At 40.4% G+C, this 16,836-nt stretch overlaps 2 protein-coding genes and 1 non-coding gene across 9 annotated transcripts in view; all 3 read right to left on the bottom strand.

The window, feature by feature from the left end:
- The window catches only part of LOC140225435 (F-box/LRR-repeat protein 12-like), a 36,150-nt gene extending 24,630 nt beyond the window's left edge, over positions 1–11,520 (bottom strand). The window contains exon 1 of the mRNA XM_072304364.1: positions 11,303–11,520. Coding sequence (XP_072160465.1) covers positions 11,303–11,485 — 183 coding nt within the window. The 5' untranslated portion in view covers positions 11,486–11,520. The remainder of the gene's footprint in view (positions 1–11,302) is intronic.
- The window catches only part of LOC109035187 (uncharacterized), a 228,893-nt gene that overhangs the window by 107,232 nt on the left and 104,825 nt on the right, over positions 1–16,836 (bottom strand). The window lies entirely within an intron of this gene.
- Positions 15,868–15,947, bottom strand: TRNAL-UAG (transfer RNA leucine (anticodon UAG)). The gene has a single exon. It is a non-coding gene; the product is annotated as a tRNA-Leu (tRNA).

Raw genomic sequence — 16,836 nt, 5'->3', positions numbered from 1 at the left:
CTATCGAAAAAAGAGTAAGTGCGTCAAATTTTCGAAATCGAGTCGCCTTTAAAATTCGTCTAATCTCTTTCAATCGAAATCACCCGAAATGTTGGTTACTTTCTCCTACTCTGAATCATTGTAATTTCTTAATAGTTTCATCTGTTTTTGTTTCAGGTAAGTTGCCTTGAAACATTCGAAATCGGCATGCATACCTCTTCTACTCAATTCGTAAGTGTTCCAATTTTTTTCTTAAAACTTCTTGATGATCAGTCATTATGAGCGTAACTCCGTTGTTCTGCCGTGATAGGGAAGAGAGCAGTAACTGTCAAGTTGTCGAAATCGAGTCTCCTTCAAAATTCGTCTAATCTATTTCAGATGAAATCACTGAAACAGCAAAAACAGCGAAATTCGTCTTATTTTATGGAGGCGAGATCTATGAAAGTCGTAGGTACGCAAAAAATGACGTAGTTTCTCGCAAGACAGCAGTATCATTATTCCTTCAGAGAGCCAATGAAAACAGTGCTTTCCAGTAAAGTGCCGCCCTCTTCTGCCAATTTCTAACCTGCAAATGTGTTTGTTGTGCGTCCAAAACGCAACCGCGAAAGCATGCAGAAGATAGCACTTACGGCTGTCTTGCCTAACAATAACCTAGCATGAAAATGAAAAATACCCTTTTTATGCAATGGAAATAAAATCAGTCGATTTTTAATCATCCATACGATTTCTAGGAGTCTTCCGGACGATTAGTGGCAATTTGACAAAGAACGGAGGCTTCTTTCAATAAAATGTTCTTGTCAGAAGCTTCTGAGCCCGTTTTCTCAGAACTTCATTTTTGCACTTACGGCTCTCTTCACTATCACGGCAGAATAGTGCATGGAGGATGGGGAGGGGGGCACGGTGGCATGCCCTACAAAGAAATTGAGTAAATGTAGCATACCCAAAAAATTACTACAATGATTTTAAGACGAACTGATTGCGGTAGACGCACGGGTTATAAGACAGTAAGTTGGAATCTTATAGCCAACGTGCGTTAAAAATCAGCCTAAAGCTGAAAATCTCAATACAGAGGGAAAAAGCTCATGCGAGCACAATTTTACCTCGAAGAGATACTCTGTATTGAGATTTTCAGCTTTATGCTGATTTTTAACGCACATTGGCTAAAAAATTCCAACTTACCTACTGTTTTTAAAACCTAACTGGGCTATTGTCTTCTCATTTATTGCTATTTTGTCCAATTACCCTACACCTGAACACTTCGGGGGCAAATTTTGTCATTACAGTGGAGTCTTGATTATCCGCGGTGATTGGATCAGAGATACCGCGGAAATTCAAAATTCGCGGTTATTCCAAAAGTAAGATTTGGCCAGGAAAAGTGATCAAGGAGACTGGATTTTAAAATACTCTAGTGAAACACTTAGGCGTATATTAGACAGAGATGTGAGTACTAGTTAGAAATGAATAAAGTTTACCCTGAAGGAGGTTATTTTGGCCGAAAAAAATACCTGGAGGAAACTTTTTATAGAAGTTTGTGGCATGGAATTGCAACGCAATTTTTCCGTGCGATCACGGGCTGCAGTCTTCTCTAAACATGTGTCTGAATGCTTAAATTTGTATCTTGTCTAGTGGTCCATTGTCTCGAGAGAGCCGGGGTTTTCTTTTAATTTGACTGATAAGTTGGCACATTTCAGTCCAGCTGGCAACGCTCAGGTAGCTGAAGTCTCACAGGTGCGCGGTAACATGCCGTCTCTCTCATAATCTCAACACTTCAACCGAGGTGATGAAGGACCCCGCCTTCTTTTAAACCACCGACTGCAAACAGATGCATTCTGTAAATGCAAGCCCTGAAATTGGTGGGCGTGTCTTCCTCAGCCTAAGCCAATGGAGGCTTTCAATTCTGCACCTTCATTGGACAGTCGGAATTCGAAACATCGCAAACGCTGTCACGAGTTGTTATGACTTAAGCCTTCTTCCATAACTTTTGATTGTGAATACTTCCATAAATTTACATCTCACATTGTTAAAAATGTTCGGCAATATTTGCACCTCAAAATCCCAGGCAGCTGGAAACTGAGATTTTTAGTCCCAGCTATCGAGAATCGACAGTATTGTCAAAAGTTTGGCACAGTGGTCAAAATTTCAGCAGTTTCACTGAAACTTAGTAGCCGAATCAAGAATTTCGGTTTCAACTACGGAGCTTTGTAGGTCAGATATTGTCGCTAAAGGTTTTTTAAGCAGTCAACCGGTAGGGAGTATAGGTGTTCTCATTTAGCTCATATAATTTCAAGGCACAGACTATACAGATGCACAAAGGAACGCAAAATACCACATTATTTGAGAAATCTGGGAATCATTATTTTAGCTACCTTTATTCATACATACATAAAGCCGCGTTTATAGCGCCGCCTCGCGCTCTGCGACGCCCAATCATTCATTTACCTTTATTCATATTTAATTTAAAAAAAGAAAAAGAAAACCTCCAACCGAAGATGACAAAACGGAAATCCCACCAATAAAAATTAGCGTTTCTTCTTTCGCACGAAGCGAAACCTTTGATTAAAATATAACCGAATCTAATTAATCCGTGACCACTGAAAATTTCGATTCAGGGGACTAATCTTTTCTGGTTTTAGAAATCGAATTTTAATTCAACTGATCAAAAATATTGATAGCCAGTCAAAATCACAGAATTCTTGTACTTTTTGCCACAAAATCATTTAATGATCGAAACCTTTAGTGGGTCATTCCGTTGTTCTACGAATGAAATAACTTTAATACATTTCAGTGGTGCCCAATATTCCACTCGTGAATGAAATTCATACTGAAAAATGTTCCAAATGCCATTCTGAAAATTTTACTATTTTTCCCTGATTATATTAAAAAATCAGTAGACTTACGGATAGAATTTTCTCAGTCAAATTTTTGCGAATAATAAACTTGTTTGACTCAATGGGCCTGTTGCATGCAAGAGATACAGCCGTGCGAATAGACTTTTTAGAGGTTAAATGACACGAAAATTACGATGGTCACATTAAAAAAGTCTGAAATACACTCCTTACTGCGCAATTTGTGTGGTTAGGAACGCGCTTTTTTCAAATTTTCCGCGTCTGGGGGCAGTTTTCTAACGGAAACAATTAACGGCAACTCGCGGCTATTTCCAGTCAACTAAAACTGACAACATAACCTAAAAATCGGAGCTCGTGACATCGTGAAATGAAATGTAGAAGGATTGCGTTGGATATTTAAAAGTTGATCGATTTGGTTACCGCACAAAGCGTATATGGACCACTATAGGAGATCACGTTGGGTTTGTAAACAAACTGAAGGAAAAAATAACAAGAACAACAACGACTCGGCATCTTCCGGAAATCACCGAGCCCGCCGTTTGCTCGTTTCCGGTGATTAGAAAACTGCCCCCAGACGCGGGAAATTTGAAAAAGCGCGTTCCTAACAACGCAAATCGCGCAGTAAGGAGTGTATTTCAGACTTTTTTAATGTGACCATCGTAATTTTCGTGTCATTTAACCTCTAAAAAGTCTATTCGCGCGGCTGTATCTCTTGCATGCAACAGGCCCATTTTGCAACTTTAGGATGGAGTTACGTTCTTTTGCATAGGCAACGACAGCAAGAATCACGGTTGTTTTAAAGAAAGCTTTATTGTTCTCTCTTTCTTTAAATTTGTTTCCTTTTTCTTAGCAAACATTGTGATCTAATAACAGAGTTGTTACTTTCTTTCTTCCTTCCTTTCTTTCTCAGATCGCGCTAAAAGAAAGGAACACTAACCCTGCGAAAAAAATTTCATGGAATTCCGCGGTGTTTTCCATGGAAAATTTCTCCACGTAAAATTGGGCACGGAAAATTTTTCCATGGAAAATTTCCCCGCGGAAAGCACCACGGAAAATGTCACCATGGGAAATGTCACCATGGAAAATTTCATCACGGAAAATTTCCACAGTGGAAACCTACCACAGCACTCACTGTGTCTCATGCAGGTTTCCACCATCAATTCACCATGGTGTTGTTTCTTTAAGTCATCATAGAACTGTTCTACTCAAAGTTGCTGGTTTTTTTAGTATTTAATTAAATAATTTACAAGTTTTCCTTGTGATAAAAATAAATGAAAATGATACACTCACCAACTTAAATACTTTCAACAAGCTTACGTGATAAAACGTCTCTTTTTAAAACAAACATATTTTCATTTTGTAACAGCGCCGCAAGTCAGCGTCCATAGTGAAATTCCGGGCATTTTGTCCAAGCGGATCTACAAGTTTTCAGCTCATTAGTTGCACTGTACGGCGAGCTGTCTGGTCAATCCACGATTAATACAGTGCTGTCTAAATTTAAGCCCACCCATGCGGCGATGTGCCATATCCGTGCATTTTTCGGACGGATGTCTGATCATCGATGCCAATACTCGGGTCCCATTTGAACCTCCCCGAGCAATCAAAGGGTAAACACGCTTAATTAGTCGTTAAATTGGCAACTCTGTGTCTGTCTCCTTCTTTGTGGCATGCGGGACACAGTTTACAGATTTTGGTGAAAACTAGGTTGAACGTCGGTTCATGAACGCATCCATTGTGTTGGGTATGGACTTGGATTACATTTTGCAATACAATAAGGAACCACTGTCTCTGCGGTTCTCCCAGAAAAGAGCATATCTGCATAGGGAAACCAATGTCATGTACATGTTGTTTCTACAATGGGCCAGAAATAGTAGTAAGATAGAAAAGCTGAAAATGAGAAAATTCCTGACAATTTCACTTTTCATTACCATTTGGTACTCGAGAGAATAAAAATTCGATCACATAAGACCCGTTACCTCAGATTTCTAAATTGACTTTTGAGGCTGTGGTTACATAATGAACCAATCGAAATCAATATAATCTCACCTGAGTGATCTGTCAAATACGATCTATAAAAACCATCAAGTGAACGTGCCGGTGGGGGAAGGGTGTATGAGACGCGTTTACTCGTGTTGGGCACATTTTTTGTGAAAGCCCTATCAATATAACAAGAGTTCAGTTCCGTAAACCCATCCCTGTTTGGACAAGGTCTTCCACTTAAAAAAAACGAACGAAAAAATTATGAAAGAACAAACATAAATGTAGTTAAAAATTTTAACTTCCACCGCCGCGCCGACCGCACTGTATTGACACAATGCGTGAAGTATTCATGCAGTCTTGTAGGCGCTATGCGTCTCACGCCGACCGCTACTGACCACACTGTTTGACGCAATGCGTGAAGTATTCATACAGTCTTGTAGGCGCTATGCGTTTTATGCCGACCGCCGCGCCGCTCCGTTCCAGGTCAAATTGCGTGTTTGGTTTCTCTCTTAAAAGTCGACTAATTAAACGTGTTGTCTCTTGTATCACCGAAAGACGAAAAAATTAGAAATTACTGTACTTTTACTCTCAGGAAATGATAGATTTTTTCGCCTTTTCTCGTTTGTAATTTATTTTCTGAATCCGATTTTTTTCTCTCTTTTTTTGATACCTACATTCAAAAAAATTGCAAAAGTTGCCGTCTCCTACATTTTGCCGCCATGGGCCGCCGGCCCATGTGGCCATCCCTTTAATCCGGCCCTGAATCTCACCCAAAAATTGTTTTCTTCTTGGACGTTCCTCTCCTTTCTTTATTTTAATATTATTTTTGCAATGGTCAATTTATTCAAAACTATCCAAGTGCACGTATCCGGTAAAATTATGAATAAAACAAACCTAATCATGTATATTTGCACCTATTTTGATCTCTTCCCCTCGTAATTCAGCAAAGTACTCGTATCTAAAAAATAAACCCGAATTTTTTTCAATCTGTATTCTCAGCGTTTTCTGGATTTTTTGAAAACCCTGGTAAAAATTGGCGATAGGAGCTGCGTTTCAAAATACCATAGGAGTTCTTATAGCCGACTAAAGAAGGCTATTGAAAATCATATAGCTGGCTGTAGTATGCGGAGCAAATCATACGGCCGGGCTATACGAAGCTATAAAAAAGTATACAGTCGGGCTATAGTTCCTATTGCCGGGCTTTACACTTTATCGCCATTGGCCATAAAAGGCTATGAGAAATCGTGTAGAAATTCGTGTGCTTTGGAAATCATTAAGTTTGATACGAACTACCTCAGTAGTATTTACAAAACACACATTATATTTTCCTTCAAAACGTTTTTTTTTTTTTTTCATCAATTAAAATGAGAATAATCCATACAGAGTGTGCAATTATTTCAAAATCATAAGTTGAAAAACGCTGACTCCGCGAGATTAAATATTAGAGCCTAACACAAAGCGGAGCGGCGACGCACTGGCGCCTACAAACCTAACAGGGATACTTCACGCATTGCGCAATGCGTGAAGTATCCCTGTTAGGTTTGTAGGCGCCAATGCGCGTTCGGCGCTCTCTGCCCGCCCGCCGCGCCGCGCCGCAGCTTGCCACGGCGCGCGGCGTCTGAAGCAACTATTTCACACCAGAGGTATTGCACAGTATCATATGAAATTGAAGACGCTCCAACATATTAAGAATGACAGGCATCCTTCAAAAGTACGGAGCTTTCCTCGCAAAATAAATCAAGATACTACGGCACAAAAAGAGAGCGGTAGTCCAAAAACCAACTAAGTCCTAGTATCCGTATTTAGCAACGTTTAGCATAAACTTTATCGTCTGGCTGTTGCTTAATCGCCATCGGCTATAATAGGCCTATAAGAAATTGTACAGCCGGGTACAGAAGCTATTGGAAATCTTACAACTGGCCTTAGGTCTATGGTATTTTGGAACACAGATTCTACTGCCAATTTTTACCAGGGAATTGGGGGGGGGGGGAGTCAGGCCAGCGTTACGTAATTCGAAAGGGGGTTGTAGGGTTGCGTTACGAGTGCGTTAAAAGAGGGGAGGGGGGATCAAAAGTGCGTTACGCAATTCTTGAACGGCCCCCTACGTCCTGGATTAAACCAAGGTGGAGGAACCCATGGCATGCCCTATCGAGGATTACGAATATAAGACGTCAACTGCAATGTATTTTCGCAGGACGACTATAACTTCACTGAAACCACAGTTGAAATTAAAAATAATTTTTCTTTGATTTTGAAAAAAAAGGAAGTAACTTGAATTTAGGAAAATTTTGACTTAAAGAAAAATCTCATCCAGTAAAAAAAGTGTATAGTTTGTAGTTTACAGTTCTCAGTTCTTTAAATGGACTGCATTTTCAACGGACTAAGTGCCATTTGAGACCTTTTGAGGAATTAAATCCGTGGCGCGCTCTGCAAACGGACCTAAGCGCCATGGAAAAACATTGGGAGTTAGGACGAATAAGCCGACGTCCGATTCGTTCGTCAATCCAAGCCCGCCTGGAACTTCCTCACCTATGGCGCTAGGTCAATTGCAAAATGCAGTCCAAATGTAACACACTTTTTTAAATAAAAAAAAAATCTTTCTGACCATTATTTTCAAAGCTTGCAGAGCAAATGTAGTCATTACGAAATTTCTAAGAAAGATTTTTTAAGGAAATAAGTTACGCGGCTCAGCAATGACCATTTTTAAGTATTTTATTTTAATAGTAGGGCATAAATTTAAACAAGTTTCCCAACAGTTGCATATTCACTGCCACGTGTTTTAATTTGGCTTAAACTCTTCTATTAAAGCGAGCTATAATTCACGAGTAGCTTTAGTACTGACCTGAGATTTGACCCGTTTACGCCCTACTTAAGTTCGCATAGTCGCATCCAAGTGCGGAAGCCTTGCTGTCAACACAGGTCTTTCACATCAAGAGGACATCCGTGCATTTCTCGAATCGTGAGCCTAACATGTTGACACATTAATTGTATGAGAAATATCTTCAAAGGGAGCATCGCACAGTGATGATGGCAAGCTCCTCGATCACCGATCTTTTTACCATTTGGTCAGCGTTTAGCAGAAAAGAACCGAGCCACATCAGCTATTGTCAAATTTAACTCGGCAATCTAATTTTTTGCAAGAGGAAGTTTGTGCGGTTCTCTTTAAAAATGTTAAGGACTTTGCATAGCACTATGAAGAAAATTCGCTGAAATTTTCACAAAAATCCGCACGAGCTGAATGCTCATACGGCGTTCTTCCTCAGCACAACCAAATTTAATTTGGCAACCTAATTTTATTAAAACCGGTTGTGCAGATTTTTGTGCAAATTTCAGTGAATTTTCTGCATGGTACGAAGCAGTTTCCTTAAAATTTTCAAAGAATTCCAGAAGGATTGATGTAGATAATATAAGGGAGTGGTAAGGGGGGCGAGGTAAAGATAATCAGTAGTAAATCCAAGTTTCAAGTGCTGGTTGGCCAGTTGCGTACAAGAGCCAGCCCTATGAATATTATCTACTTACATCTTTTGAGTGGCTAATGCGGTAAAAGAGAGCTTGATTTAGCTATTAAATATTGAATCATGAAGGGGGGGCGTAATTATAATTTATTCCAGCATCTTATCCTTAATTAGCATTTAATTTATTTTTAATGTTCCTTTTTTTTCGTTAAATAAAAGTAATTTTGCATTGATGATTCGTCATACTTCAGGTGGAAGGAGCTGTGGACCTTTCTGTACCCGTCATCAGCTGAAGCGGGCACGAGGGAAAATGAAGGGAGGGGTGGCACGTGAGCGCTTCGAAGATAGCGCGCCACGCCAACTTTGAACGGTCATAACTTTTGAACATTTTGTCTCCCCAAGTTGAACAGTAGCTCGTTTAAAAGCTTGAATCAAGAGCTTTCATTTAAATTGGTTTTTGTAATGATTCCAGCGTTCCTCATCATGGAAAATCCCGACAAACTGAATTTATTGGGCTTGAAAAATCAAACAACCACCGAAAAAAAAGTGAAGTTAATTTAACATTCTGGATGTAAAAAAAGTGTGCGAGAACTTACAAAATGCTAAAATACCTGCCACAGCAGTTACTTTAGCAATGTCAAGATGTAAAATTAAGTGCTGTGGCGGGTAATTCAGCATATTTACGTTCTCGCACACTTTATTTACATCCAGAATGTTAAATCAACTTTTTTTTTTGGTGATGATTTTTTTTCACATAAAAATCTATCAAAAACAGACTTTATTATAAATTAAATAAAATTTCTTGTCAAGAGCTTTCATTTGAACCCACGATCAATTTGATTCGTTGTTTCGTTCAAAAGTTAAGGCGGTCGGTACGTCTGACCTTTGACCCCCTCCCCTCTCGCCCTTCTGGAGGGCTAGACGAGAGAGGTCACCGGATTTAGGCCTCTCGGATGATCCGTAATGATTCCTGAAAGTATGAATGTAAAATCTTCTGCGGCCATTGCCTATGGAAAATGGGACAGCCTCTTTACAATATACTGCTTTTATCGGGCACTTTCTTTAAAGTTTGGACTAATCCATTCAAAAATTGCATATCGGTGTACTGTACCCTTCTAAAACATTTTTAAACCGACACAATTTCAGCGAGAAAATTACGCTACGCGTGGGGGAATCCTGCACACGGCGTTATTGCATCACAGAGTGTCCCCCTCCACTCTTCACGAAGGAATACTGCGCTCGCAACGCGTATTCAACGCCACACAGTGGAACGACCCATTCGGAGAGGTCGGATGTGAACTTATTTACTATGACTGCAAATTTTGGTTTCCATCTCGTCACAACTTAAATTTCAAGGAGTGTAGTTTGAAGACAATTTAACGATAAAACCACTGAAACCACTTGTTAGCTTCTGCGTTTCGTACTGACAAAGATATCCGCTTTTAAAGTTTCCACAGCATGTGCAACCTCCTCCTTCGACTGGCTCCACTGTGCGCGACGACCTTGGGTGGGGCTCCCGTCGTCAGACAGGTCCAGCATGTGAACCAAAACATCGCGAGAATGAGAGAGAATGCACAGCTCTAGCTCTCCTTTAAACCCTCTTCCACTCAAATCATAAATTTTAATCTAAGTATCCTCAAGTGGTCGTTTTCTGAGTCACCGGATATGTGATCGGCTCGATATCCATCCTCTGAATTCTTCATATCAAGCTGACGAACAATCCACATGGCTGGAGTGTAACATCAGCAGTCAACGCAACGCAACGCAGGTTAGGAATCATTCTTATCAGTTAACGCATGCAGACGTAACGTAAACTAGTGCAACAACAAAGCTTGCAAGTTGGCATTAATTATGTTTATTTACATTCGGCGCGTGTTGTTGTCGTTGTAGTTTCGCGGTGGCTCAAATGTAAACAAATATATAACCTAAATGCATTCACGTCGAGGTGGTCGAATGTGTCTATACACTATACAGGGTGATTCAAGGTTAAAGCGCCGGACTGTACTGCCGTGCCGAGGAAAAACGTCGTATAAATAATCGAGAGTTACCAAATTTCTTCTCATAAAATGTTTATTTTGAAAGGAAGTTATGCATATTTTTCCTTGACATTCGCGCGAGGAATTCAATTTTTTTAAATTTTTCAAATTTCGTCAAATTGGGGTACTGAAAAAATTCTGAATTTTTTTGTTGAGGAAGTACTGAATTTTCTGGGAATGTCCTGAATAGAACAAGCACTGTAAAAGCACTGATTCTTGACCAGCCTGTTTTAGTAGACGCACTGAGCAACACATCCAGCACATCTCATGAAAACATCCGGTGGAGACAAGGCTCAGTATGAGCATAGGCGGTTCTAGACCTTCATGCTTGGGGGTACCCAGAGGTAGAAAATGTCGTAGACCGGCCCCGAAGGAGAACGGTCGCTCAAGTTTCATCCCTTTCCTACCCTCCTTTCTCTTTTTCTCTCCTTCCATTCTATTTAAATACATCTAAATTCAAATTCTCAATTAGAAAATTTTTAGCAAAACTTTCCATCAAAACTATAACCTTACCATAAAAAAACAGTACTTAGAATCTTTGTAAAACACGGCTATATTAATATTTCAAGTCATATCAACCTCATGATTTACCAGAGGTCAACTTTCGACGAGATCCCCTTCCTCTCATTACCCCTTGCCCATAATCATAGAATACTGGACACCTGCAAATTTCAAAAATTCATGAAATAAAAATATTGCCAATTTTTTGCGCTTTATAATACGATTTTTTCTCGACGTTTTTACTTGCCCAAAAGCCTCTTTCACGGTTCCGGTAACCGTACTTAATTTTTGCTTGGGGGTGCCCGGCACCCACTGGCACCCCCGTAGAACCGCCTATGAGTATGAGCGCCGGAACGGATATTTGTACAGGGTGGAACCATAGAAGCGAATATCGAAGAGTCGACTGAGTCAGTCGGTGACGTAGCTGCCAAGAGTGTATCCATTTGCGACTTGCGCGGGGTCTGCTTGGGGGGGGGGGTCACGGGGGACGGGGGGGGGGACTTACCGCGTGGTGTCTGTGGCGCCCGCTGTGATGGTGGTGTGAGTGAGAGGAGTGGTGGTGGTGGTGGTGACGGGTGCTGCTCCCGTGGCGGCTGTGTCTACTATGCTGCTCGTTAAGATTGGCCACCGTCGCCAGGACGTCCGGACTCAAGTTCATCGCGTACCAGTTCGACAGCCGCCGATCCATGTTCGGTTGACTCACCACTGAAACAAAGCAACGTAGTTGTAAGTGCAGTTCGAAAAAAATTATGGAGAGGGGAAGGGAGGGGCATTGAGCATTGGAAAAAAAGTTCGGCAACACGCACCAAAGTTTCAGAGTTCAGGTCCCCGCCCCTCCTAACTCTTGACCCGCTCGAGATCAAAAACGAAACTTGGGGATGTTTCTATCTCGAAGAAGAAAAATTCACCTAAACTCGTTTAAATGAAAACACTGAGATAGCTAAAACAGCAAAATGCATAAAAAAGTACGGTAACACGTACCAAAGGTCGGTAACACGTACCAAAGGTCGGTAACACACGTACCAAAGGTAGGTAACACGTACCAAAGTTCCCAAAGTCCCGCTCCTCCCTATAATGTTCTAACCGTTCAAGATCAAAAACGAGAATTTGGGGATATTTCTATCTCAAAGGGATAAATTCGTCTAAACTCTTTTAGAAGAAATCACTGAAATAGCTAAATTTAAGAAAAAGCAAAATTTATCCTAAGTATACGAACACGAGACATATGAGAAAGCCGCAAGTGCGCGCAAAATTACCTAGTTTCAGACAACACAGCCTTTAGTGACATTTTTTCTTCAGAGAGCCAATGAAAACAGGGCTATCAAGTAAAGTGCCGCCCTATTCTGCCAATTTCTAACCTGAAACTGCGTTTGTTGTGTGTCCAAAACGCAACCACGAGAGCATGCAGAAGATAGCACTTACGGCTGTCTTGCCTAACGTTATAGCCTAACATGAAAATGAATACTGCCCTTTTTATGTAATTGAAATGATATCGGTCGATTTTTAATCATCCAAACAATTTCCAGGAATCTATCGGATGATTAGTAGGAATTTGTCGAAGAACGGAGGCTTCTTTCAATAAAGTTTTCTGGTCAGAAGCTTCTGATCCCGTTTTCTCAAAACTTCATTATTTCACTTACAAGCTCTCTTCGCTATCACAGCAGAGTTGTAGTGAAGGCGTTTTGACTTTCGAGGCATTCGCCGTTTATATTAAACCGCGCCGCGGCGGAGACGGGACGGCAGGTCTACCCCTCCGCTCCTCATTGTTCGTAGAGAACTCCTACTTCACGCGCAATGCGTGAAGTATTCCTACAATCTAGTAGGCGCTAATATCCGTCCTCCGCCGGGCGCCGTCTTCGCTGTCTTCGCCGACCGCATTGCGTTTGGCGTAATGCTTGAAGTATCCCTGTAGTCTTGTAGGCGCTGATACGCATTCCATGCCGACTGCATTGTGTTTGGCCCGATAATTCAAACTCGTGGAGTTGAACATTTCTCAACATTCTTTTTCGGTTGTTTCTACGGACACATAAATGTACGCACAGGGTGTTCCGAGAGCCCCCCCCCCCCTTCTAACTTCTGAACCACTCTAGATAGAGAAACGAAATTTTGGGACTGTTTTTATCTCAAAAGGGATAATTTGCGTTGGGGGGGGGGGAGGTCAAAATTTCTGCCTCTCTCTCGGGTGAGGGGGAGGTAACTTGCTTTTTTTTAAAAAAATAAATGGTAACCCTTATCTTGTAATACTTCATTGATCATGAAAATAACATTAGAACTAACAATTATGGCGCAAACCGCAGGTCAATATCTTAATTTTTGTCCGAGTGATGATAGATCAAAGTCTAAATTTGACTTATTTTCGATGAATCATAACACTGGAACAAATTGCAGTAGAAAAAAAATAAAACGGGAAAATGTATCAAAATGTAAGCAATCTTAAGTAAAAATCTCAGAAATGACTTCAAACTAACGTTAAGGAGGGTCCCATCCGTTACGTCAGTTCAAAAATCATACGATTCCCGCGAAACGAGCCGATTCTCCCTAACTTTGCCCCAACATTATCTTGGTAAGTTCAAAATTAGTTCATCATCGCGTTTCCAAGTCCCCAAAGTTCGGGCGAACTAAAAATAAAAAAAATTTAAACAGTCAAATTTAATCACCTTAAAGTCATATGAGAATATCTCAGAGGATATCAGTCTGACGTCACCATGGCCAGGATGAGAGCAAAAAGTTCAATGGGTTTCAGACTATTATCCGTCGAAATCTACTACGAGGAATGAAATTAATATAATTCACGAGGGATACTCATTCGGAAACCAGGTGGATAATCAGCGTTTGATTTCTGCACGGTGCTTCCTCGAGTCGAGAAAACTTCGAGGCCGTTTTGAGGAAGAACTCAAAATTCGATCCTCAACTGGAGGCAGGTCCTCAACTTTAATATTATTCATCCGTATAGTTGCAGACAAACAAAACTCCTCTAATGGGCAATGCCCTCCACAGTGGCGAGCCGTGAATGATCGATTATCGATATTTCCCCATTTGAGCTGTGGTAAAGAGGTTATAGGACATTTCGTCAACGATTTTTAGTCCGTGCACCAGTTTTTTCCAGTAATTTACGTCCACGCGTTTTTTCGGCACGGGAGTTTTGGTCCACGTGCCAGTTGAGACCCAAAGTTATTTGTCCCACATATAAATACAAACGACAGTCGCTCACGACGTTTTTGGATGAAAATGTATAATGTCTTGGAAGAATGAGGGTTTGCTTGTTTTTTTGTTTTGCATGTCTGTTTGGTCCAAAGGAGAATAATATATAGTTGAGAGTTTTGGTAAAAATGGGGGTGCGTCAATTCCATGAGACAAAATTCACTAAAACTCTCTACACCTCTTTGGTGTAACAGGACTTAATTATCTTTCAAGAAAATCCCACCTTGTTATACCTGGACCGGATAAATCTCTATATTTGCCTCAGCTAAAGGCTCTTAGATTTTTCCTGTGTACGATAAGTATCTTGATTTATTTTGCGAGGAAATATCTGTACTTTTAAAGGATGCCTGTCATTCTTGATACGTTCAATTTCGTATAATACTGTGCAACACCTCTGTTGTGAAATAGTTGCCTCAGGCGCCGTCGCACGGCGGGCGGGCGGTCAGCGCGAGAGGCTCACTGGCGCCTACAAACCTAAGTGGATACTTCAAGCAATGCGTGAAGTATCCACTTAGGTCTGTAGGCGCCAGTGAGCCTCTCGCGCTGGCAGCACGCCGCGCCGCTCCGCTCTGTTAAGTCGTAATATTTATACTCGCAAAGTCAGGGTTTTTTAACGCATGATTTTGAAATGTTTGCACACTCTGCATTGATTATTCTCATTTAAATTGATGGGAAAAATATATGTATCAATTTATCAAAGAAGAATAATAATATAATGTGTGTTTTATAAATATTGGTGGTTCCGTGTCAAATTTAATGATTTCCAAAGCACTTTAATTTTTTCTTTTACATGTTGTGCTTTTATTGTGCTGCAGCGAGGTGTACGCACAACCAAACGCTCAAAATTAGACGTATTTGACTCTAAAAGATCGATGTACAAATGGGTTAAAACTAAAGATTGCGTGCTTCTTGGTTTTATCGATTTCGCTCCGAACACCCAAATAATCGATATCTTTACATAGGTTTAAATGGTAGATCAATCGATACATCGCAAAGCACGCCACGCCTCTGGCCCTCCAATCAGAGCGAGGCAGAGTCGCCGATCCAAGCGCCCGAAAATGGATTGTATTCGATACATCAAACAGGTGAGATTGTATCGATATCGATTGGTTCAACATGTAAACATATCCTCAAAAGTCAATTGAGTAATCTGAGAGAACGGGTTTCTTGTGATAGGTTTTTGATTCTTATGAGTATAAAATGGAAATGCACAGTGAATTTGTTAAGAATTTTCTCATTTTCAGCTTTTCCTACTTAAATCCTAAAATTTTTGTTGAGGCAATGTTATGTTCTATTGTTTTGAACCGAGCGATACATCGAACATTATCGAATACGATATATTGGTGGTAGAATAATAAGGACGATGAAGATAGAAACACGTATATAGATTTTGAAGTTTTCAAACTGTCCGCTCTCGCGCACTTAATTAATATTTTTTTCCCTAGACTAAAAATGTGGCCTGGATACTGTAAGACGGTGGATATCAGAAGAGTTTATTTTGTGACTCTAGTTCTAATCCTTGTTATCTTTGTCGTTGATTGGCTCTCGGAATGGCACTTTAGTTGGTGTTGTATGGACCCAGCTTCCTTCTATCACCCTGCTCCTAAATTTTTAACATGGAGCTTTCTAACTTTAATGCTTGTGATTTTCCCATTAAATTTTCTATAGGTTAGAAAAACAATCCGTATACAGTCGGAAAAAGTATTTGCTTTGTTGATGTGTTATTATCACCGGTATTTTCAAGGAACGTCAGTATCATTCTTTTTTTCATCAGTCTTAAAAAAGTGATATTCCAATAGCAATATTGGTGGGACTCCAATCTATCCGCCTTTGCTGTAGTTTCCGTTCCTAGCCCGTCTAAAATTAACCTGACAGCGGTGGGATTCGAACCCACGCCCTTGCGGACTGGTGCCTAAAACCAGCGCCTTAGACCACTCGGCCACGCTGCCGTAAGAATACCGACCAAAATCACAACGTCATCAATGATGTACTTTCAGTATACATTGTCCGATCATTTCCGATAACATTGTCCATTACAGGACAATGGCGTATGTAAGAACATACTTAAATTATTTTGGTTCGCTAAAATTGCCAGACTCTTAAAATTTGAAGTGGCAATCGCCGTGTAGACATTTTTTTTTCGTGGTCAGATCTAGTTCTGATCACTTTGTTCCGAAAGTATATTTTTAGACTCTCGGTACGGTTCTCATGGGTGAATTTCGATTGGTTCAAAAAAAGAAAAACTTATGCGCGGCTTTTTAAATGTCGATACACCCGAGGTTCTTCCCCGATAGGAAAATGAGGAACTAATTGATCGGTTAAAAGGCGTGCGTCTTTTCGGTGTATTTAACCAGACCGTGATTTTCAATTTACTCAAAATTAGCCTTTATTCCCCGGAACATTCCAATATTTTTCAGCCCCTCGAAATTCAAATCAAAAAGTTACTGCACTCAGTCTACTAAAGAAAAGAGTCTACGACACGCAGAGATGCAGAATTTCCCAATTTATTTACTCTGTCTTGAGGAAATGTAATGGTAATGGACTGGCAATTTTTTTGTAGCGATAATTTTCTTAAATCTCTAAAAATAATGTAAGAAATCATTCATTGCGCATCAAAAACTGTAGGAAAGATTCCTGACAATTTTTACAAAAAATGAAACATGAAAACTTCTGTAGGTTTGACATGCACGAATTCCTACTTTTCCGACACGACATTTTTTGTCATATTTAACGGGTGTCACGCACCCAAAAATGAAAGACAAACTTGCATTTCAAACTGTAAGAGTTCACATCTCGCAGCAATTCGCTTTCCTTGCGGCCGAAGTCCCCACAAAACAG

Source organism: Bemisia tabaci, chromosome 9 (assembly GCF_918797505.1).
Source record: "Bemisia tabaci chromosome 9, PGI_BMITA_v3".
Lineage (NCBI taxonomy): Eukaryota > Metazoa > Arthropoda > Insecta > Hemiptera > Aleyrodidae > Bemisia > Bemisia tabaci.
Note: the sequence above shows the minus strand (reverse complement) of the source record. Positions and strands in the feature narration are given on the sequence as shown.